The 8,160-nt window shown below is 39.9% G+C and overlaps 1 protein-coding gene across 1 annotated transcript in view; it reads left to right on the top strand.

Annotated features, from left to right (window-relative positions):
- Positions 1-7,387, top strand: part of ECHIA (enoyl-CoA hydratase/isomerase A) — a 7,750-nt gene extending 363 nt beyond the window's left edge. Inside the window, exons 1-3 of the mRNA XM_039121410.3 lie at positions 1-185; positions 6,308-6,590; positions 7,146-7,387. The exon at positions 1-185 is cut by the window's left edge and continues 363 nt beyond it. Of these exons, the coding sequence (XP_038977338.1) occupies positions 1-185; positions 6,308-6,590; positions 7,146-7,247 (570 nt within the window). The 3' untranslated portion in view covers positions 7,248-7,387. The remainder of the gene's footprint in view (positions 186-6,307; positions 6,591-7,145) is intronic.
- Positions 7,388-8,160: the final 773 nt, after the last annotated feature.

Genomic DNA, 8,160 nt, shown 5'->3' with positions numbered 1-8,160 from the left:
GCGGAGGTCTTCAAGGGCGACGTTAAGGACGACGCGGCCAACCCCGTCGCCCAGATGGAGCGCTGCCGCAAGCCCGTCATCGGCGCGATCACAGGGTTCGCCGTCACCGCCGGCTTCGAGATCGCGCTCGCCTGCGACGTGCTGGTCGCCGGACGGGACGCCAAGTTCGTCGACACGCATACGAGGTACGCTTATCGCTCCCGATCTCTCTCTCTCTCTCTCTCTCTCTCTCTCTCTCTCTCTTCCTTGTTTTTCTTGAATTTGATGCGGTTTTGCGTCGATCGATGGATAGATTGGAGTCTTGGTTGACACAGTTGGAATCCATTCATGAAGCTTTACAGAAGCGGGAGTAATTCTTTCGTAGAAGAATCGTTGTCGAGAAGAATATCGTCTCAGAGAGTGAGAAAACTCGTAAGGAAATAAGTTTCACTGTTCAATTACACAATCTTCATCCCCTATTAACAAGACTCCAATCCTAAATTACCAAAAATAGCAAAATGACTCGAATTAAGAAAACTCCAACAAAAACATGTCTACTTCTGCCAGTTCAACTCGGGTCACACTGGAATTAACCTTTAATTGATTTGCGATTTGTTTACTATTTCGTTGTAAGATTTCCAATGCCACCTAGATCACTGAAATTCGACTTATTGTTTGAAAGTTATGCTCGTTTATTTGAAGCTTGCACGTTTTGGTCCTCCGCACACGTAACAACTTGCAACTTGGCTTGATCCATGTTCTCCAGATAGAATTGTTCTGCATCAGCCCCCTCCAGTTGAAAAATACCATCCTTGTGTTTTCAGCAGTTATTGTCACAAGTTTTGGCTCATGATATCGAAACAGATCTTTCACATTGAAAGTTTTTGTGATTCTCATATTGTCAGGCAAATCGGTAACATAGGCATTATCATCGGTTTTCTTGATGATCCGATATAGTCCAATCTTTTTGTGATTTGGTTTGTCACATTTTCTTGCTGGAAAACATTCCTTTGTCATATACATCATCCCCCGATCTCTCTCTTGGAACACTGTGCTCGCCTGTGCTTTTCAACTTCTTCCTCATTCCTAGAATGATAGAATCTTTGGCAAAGGTACCAAATCTAGTACATGTTGAGGTTTTCGATCATCGACAATCTAGAAAGGTGATTTCTATGTAGATCTATTCACCATATTGTTGAAGTCAACTCAGCTTGTGTCGGGTGGTAGTCGCATTACTTTGGCTTGTCGGTGGGAAGACATCAAATGATGGTCCCAAGAGTTTGGTTCACTATCCTCATCCGACCATCAGTTTGTTGGTGACGTGTATTGTTGTACTGCAAGGATGTGTCAAACCATCTCCAAAGGGTTCGCCAGAAGTGGCTAAGGAATTTTCTGTCATGATTTGAATTGATGGTTTTGGGATGAAGACGAACTGCCACTACTTAAAGAAAAGATTTGCAGCATTGGAGGCATTAGGTGTCTTCTTGCATGGGTTGAAGTGCGTCGCCCTTGAAAATCTGTCAACTGCCACAAAAAGAGAATCCATATCTCGTTGAGTCCTCGAAAGACCCAATAGAAAATCCAAGGACAAGTTCCCCTAGAGTGTGCTTGGAATAGGCAGTGGAGCATACAGACTGGTGCTCGATGAATGGCCTTTTGCAGTTTGGTATCTACAGCACTACTCCAACATGTCTTCCCTCATCCTTCTTGAGGCCAATAATAGCTGTCCTCCACCATGGTTATGGTCTTGTCTCATCCTAGGTGAGCAGCTAGGCCACGTGCATGTTGTTCTTGGACAATATGCTCAAGTAAGGAACTTCGAGGAATACGTAGCTGATTGCCCTTGATTTAATAACCATCCTAGACAGGCAATTTTCCACGCTGTCCTTTGGTGCATCTAGCCCATTTTCCGTTGAAATATCCATTGTCTGTATAAAGTTCTTTAGGTAGTTGAAACCCATAGTCTATTATTCAAAGTAACCAGCAGAGTGATATTTATACTCAGTGCATCAACCACCTTGTTCTGCTGGCCAGACTTGTGTTTTAACACATAATTGTACTCCTCCAAAGTACTAATCCACCTAGCATGCATCCATTTCGTGTTGTTTGGCCTGTTGAATAAGGTAATGTCGCGAATACTTCAAAGCTTGGACCACATAGCTTGACTCGAGCTTGTTAGTGGACCACTTTTTTCATCTATCATTTGACTTTTAACTGTAATATGCCACCAATTGGCCTTCTTGAGAAAGAGTAGTTCCTATTCCAACATACGAAGCATCACAGTCAACTTCAAATAACTTGATAAATTTAGGAAGAGCTAATACTAGCATAGAAGTCAACTTCTCTTTCAAGAGTGCAACAGATCTTGGTGTAGACTACTTACATATTGCCTTTCACTTTCTCCTCATCCATCTGAATGTCTTTAGCACTAACCACATAGCCCAAAAAACCAGGCCATTAGTTAAGAAACTACATTTCTTGAGGTTCACATACAAGCTGTCATTTTGAAGGATGGAGAAGACAGCTTGCAGATGCTTGAGATGCTCAGATGCACTGTAGTTGTACATGAGGATATTATCAAAGTAAACCCGCACAAATTTTCCAATAAAGGGTTCATCAATCTCATGAATGTGCTGGGTTGAGAGCTCGAAAGCATGACCCACCACCTTATAAGCTCTCTTTAGTCTTGAATGTTGTTGAGAGCTCGAAAGCATGACCCACCACCTTATTAGCTCTCTTTAGTCTTGAATGTTGTCTTCCATTCATCACCAAGTCTGATCCAAATCTGGTGGTATTCACTTCTGAGTGTGGAATTCAGAACCTGTACTTTACAGCAATTTGACCAATAGCCTGGTTGTCAGACACATCCTTCAACTCCCATCCTTCTTTGGCATCAGCAAAGCTGGAACAACATATAGTCTTAAGCTTTCTCACACCAAGCCCTTGCACGCCAGGTCCTCCACTTGGCCTTGTAGAATCTTGTGTTCCTTGGAACTCATCCGATAATGTGGTAGGTTGGGTAAGGTTGTGCCGGGAATGAGGTTAATATGATGCTGGATATCTCTCATAAGAGATAGGCCATTTGAAAGTTCTTTAGGCATAATCTCTTGAAATTCTTTCATCATTGGCTTCAACTACTCTGGGCCATCTGTGGGCGGCACATCATCTCCTGCACTACTAAAGTCATAGTTCTCTTCACCTTCACAAATCCTTTTCCACTATAAAGGACTTGCCCTTCACTTTAGAAGCTTCAAATTGATTATCTTCTCTCTTTGGGCCTAAGATGATTTTCCTTCTATCTTTATAAAATATAAACAGATTATCCCTTCTCCTATGTGAGGAATCTACATCATGCTGCCAAGGCTTACCAAGTAATAGGTGGCATAGATCCATATCAACTACATCACACAACACCTCATCATGATTTGGATGCTTCCGTGTCTTTAATTGCAATTTCTCCACCATGTACCTTGACACTTGGTTCTCGGTTCCACCACCATCAATGATCACATCACAAACTTTCCCATTTGGTGAAGTCTCATGTTTGGAACATGTTGTGCCACTATGATCCTAACTCATCCTTCCGGCTCAGTAGTAGTTGCCTTACTATAATGTTCAAGCCCGAATCTTTATAGTTGATCTCGCCACCATCAACCACATCGTGGATATTGTCATCTTCTTAATATAGGTTCTCTTTTTAGTCATTTACTTTTTCGGGGTCTATAATGTTTGTTGTAGTGCATTCATGATATTGGTTGGAGCTCTGGTTGATTGCATGACATGCACATTATTGGTGGAGGGTATGCATAAGAATGAGTTAGTAGTTGTTGGCCTGGATTGGCTTGTTCTGCCCACTTGCTTCCTTAGGTCTCTTCTTGTTTTAAGTTCGAAGTGAAATTCAATTGATTGTTTATTCCTACTGGGGCCTCCCTTGATCAACTTTTCTAGGCTTTGCATCCACGAGTGACAAGGGGGGAACCATGCTCGTCAGCCTTGCTCTTGGTTGGCTTCTAAGTTTCGACAGTCAAGCTGCTCCTATATATGAGTTGCTAGTCGAACTAACTCATTAAGTTGGTAGACTGGTTGCATCTTAACCCTATCTTATATTTTTGGCCCAATGCTCGAACTAATTAGCGACCTGTTGGGCTTCTATCTCATTCAATCGTTTGTGTGAGGTGAGCTAAAAGAATTCTGCAGCATAATCTTGCACTGATTGGCTTCCCTTGCGGCAATTTTGATACTGCTTCAAGTGGCAGAAATTGATTCTGCAATAACTTCATCTTTAGCTAGGAACGTACTGGGTTTTTCTAATACTACTTCATCTCGTAGCAGAAGCATGTTGCAGAAAGAGATAAGCACCGTTGTCTTTAAAAAAAAAAAAAACACACTATCTGCTTAAGAAACTTATTGGAAAAAGTCAGAGAGTAAGTTTCAATATTATTATGAACAATGTTCAATTGCACAATCATCATCCCCTGTTTATAAGACTCTAATCCAAAATCACCAGAAATAGCAATATAACTCGAATTAAGAAAACTCCAACAAAAACACGTATACTACCCAAATCTCCTAGTTCAACGCCCCCCCCCCCCCCCCCACCCCACAAAAAAGAAAAAAAAAATCGTACTCTCTAAACCTATCGGTGCAAAATTTTCTCAAATGTTTTTTGATATAAAAAGAACAAGTTTGACCAACCAAAAATAGCAAAAAAAAGATGAAATTAGTCTTTAATTGATTGCGATTTTTGACCATCTCGTCATAAGCTTTCATATGGGGCGTACCATCCGGTTCGGCCCGGTATGGTGAACCCTGGTGATGAGTAATAGAAGGCCTACTAGCTAAAGGTTACTAATACTGTGCTAATTAGTCTGAACTATTAGTCCTACTTAATTCTTGCTTACCATGGCTACTTTGACATCTAAAATGTATTTGATTTCCCCTCTAAATATATATTGGCATAAATACTAGAGATGCCTACGATCTAAAGATGTTGTGCATGTTCTGGGTGCAAATATTCAGTGAAAGTTTTCTTATTTGCATGTATTTTTTAAGACTAGCTTAACATATGGATGAATGAAGCTTGCACTTTCTGATAGCTTAAGCACATTTTCTTGCTGATATTTTATCCATCCGGGACTCCTAATGTTTTTCCACCACTAACCTGATATCTCTTACTTAGAACAGGTGGATGCCAACCAGCTGAGCTACCAGCTGTTGGCAATCATACATTAATATTGAAGGCATATAGAACAACTGAATTCACAGAGACACATTGGGATATTGAAAACTGTATATCCTTTGAACTACGTTGTCATATAAACAGGTCTTATCTTAATCAGGTGTGGAAAGTCTTAATGTCAACTAAGTAAACAGGTGTCGATGTTGGACCAGATCATCTAACAGTATTGTTGAACCAATTTGATAATTTTCAACCTTTTCTCAGGAGAAACAGTGGAGATTTTGATCTTTCCTGGAAGGATTCCCATTCTGGTATATTTTTACTTTAAGCTGCTTAGAAGTTTCATGGTTTAATGAGAATATGTGTAATGCACTAAAGTATCATGGTTTTATGAGAACATAATTGTACAGCTACAGAATGTTAGACATTTCATTTGCAACCTACAAATATATGTAATGATTGCTGTACTAACTAGGTAAATCAGTACCAAAAAGCTTGCCAGAGACTAGGGCCTGCCTTCACTACAGTTTGGAGGGTTATGGGTATTTGGTGGAGGGCTACCACCCTCCATTGTGTGGTCCATTGCCAATTGACCTCGTATACACCTGCACATACAGGGGCACCCATGAAAAAGTTAAAAAAGTAATGATAATTGACTTGAATGAGAAGGATATGAAGGGGGAGAGTGGAGGGTTTAGAGATAGCAATAAGTAGGCAGACTACAAAATGCTTTATCAAATTCATTGGATGATTATGATTGTCTATTCTTTTCCAAATTTGATAGCTTTGTGGCAGATACATATAGCTAGCTGGTAGTCTTAATTAATTCAGATCGCGATTTGGCTTTGCTGATATGAAGCCTAGTGTGTGTGTGTGTGCGCGCGCTGTTGAGGCTGCCCACTGCCCTAGTTGGTTAAGTCCCATGTACTGACACAAGAGAACTGGGTCTAATCCACGCCCAGTCTGGTATTCGTCCTCCCTCTTATCAACTGTACAATGACAATATGCTAGATATTGGAATAATCCCTTGATTTCTGCATCTAATATTTATAATTCCTTATATTTTGATAATCCTTTCTGTTCTGAAATTTTAATTGTTCTAATTCACTTTGCTGTTCAAGTTAGGCTGATAGTTAATGCATCATTCAGGTTTGGTATATTTCCATCGTGGGGCCTTTCGCAAAAGCTCTCACGAATCATAGGGCCAAATAGGGCTCGAGAAGTATCACTCACTGGCATGGCCCTAACTGCAGAGATGGCAGAAAAGTGGGGGCTTGTTAATCACGTTGTCAACAACGATGAGGTGTTGAAGAAAGCCAAAGAGGTTGCAGGGGCCATTCTAAGGAACAATAGAGATATGGTGTTGAGGTACAAGTCAGTTTTAAATGATGGGTTCAAAATGGACTTGGCCCATGCTCTTGCCCTTGAAAAGGTGAAATTTCTTTCAAAAACATTAGCCTCTCTGCTGACAATATGGGTTAAACCTTCAATCCACTAAACCATTTTTCTTTCACAGTTGAACTTTGATTTTTGCCTATAAAAATTTGTCGTGTGATATTCTCAGCTCCATGTGGATATTAAAGCCCTTTATTATTCATCCATGGTAATGCAAACTTCTGAAAATTTGTGTGGATCCGAATGCGACCTGTGTGCATGCACCACAAATGTGGAAACATGATGCATGGCGATACAACACCATTCATTGGATGCCAACATACTTGTGCATTTGATTGATGTTTCCGCATTTAATTACCACTCTGGTGGTATAGAGTGAATACTATGACTGGAATACCCAATTTACTGGAGTTATCAAGTCCTTTTCTTGTACTCTATAATTGCTACCACTATGATTTTTCTCAGAAACTTAAAAAAAAAAAACTTGCAGCCATTATGTGTTTATGTCAGCAGTTTTTTTTTAGCTAAATTTTAGAACTGTTAATGTGTGTGAATATGTATTCTTATTTGACTACTTTGTTGTTAATTTCAGGAGCGAGCTCATAGCTATTATGATGGCATGACCAAGGAGCAATTTGAGATGATGAAGAAATTCATATCAGGTCGAAGTTCAAAGCCCTCTTCCAAGATGTAGATGGTTTTGTTCATGTTTGGTGGAATAAACTTAAAAGCTTCCTGATGGAGAAGTTCAATAAATTTGTTATGTAAAACCTCATACGAGAGCATTCAGTTGAGAAACGAATGACAATTTCTCTTTTATTTGGATATTCTGTATATAGACTTTGTTTCCACGTTTGGACCATATAAATTTTTTTTTTCTTTTCTATAGAATGTGAATTTAATTGGGACAGAAGGGGACCTACTGATCATGAGTTGCAAATTTACTAACAAGGAACTGAAGAGAGAGAAGAAGCGATGCAAAACATTCAAGTCTGTCAAGATCGAATTGCAGAGCAACCGAAGATCGAATCTGGTAGAGAACTGAAATTTTCAGAATAGTTTGTAAAATAATTTAGATTAAAATGTTGAAGATATTGTCTCATTTTGATGGTCCATAACAGCAGATATTTAGCTGATGCTACGGGTGTCCCATTAGATGGTGGAGACGTTGTGTCTTGAGAATATTTATTGAGATGGACGGTGGAGATGATGACCAGAAGTACATCTTTTTTGTTCCACAGTTTCTAGTACTGGTGCTACCGAAGCCAGCCAATTCTCGTATTACCTAGGGGAAAGTTTAGATTCACAATCCTAATTAGTCTCAACAGACGAAAACTTTATCAAGGTTCCAATGCAAAAGGACTGTTTCCTATCATGGTACATTACAGGCAGGATGCCCATCCTTGCACTGGGATAAGAATGGACCCTTGTTCTCTCTCTCTCTCTCTCTCTCTCTCTCTCTCTCTCTCTCTCTCTCTCTCTCTTCATTTTTTAGCAGTATCTAATTAAGTATTATGTATCTAATTTAGATTTTGCTGAGCGAATTTTGGAAGTTAGAGCCTCAAATTTTCATTTACCAGCCACACTAGCACTTATCTTTTCACATG

The sequence above is a fragment of the Phoenix dactylifera genome, chromosome 8, assembly GCF_051530095.1.
Source record: "Phoenix dactylifera cultivar Ajwa chromosome 8, Ajwa_hap1_PhDact_Kaust_v1.1, whole genome shotgun sequence".
NCBI lineage: Eukaryota > Viridiplantae > Streptophyta > Magnoliopsida > Arecales > Arecaceae > Phoenix > Phoenix dactylifera.
Note: the sequence above shows the minus strand (reverse complement) of the source record. Positions and strands in the feature narration are given on the sequence as shown.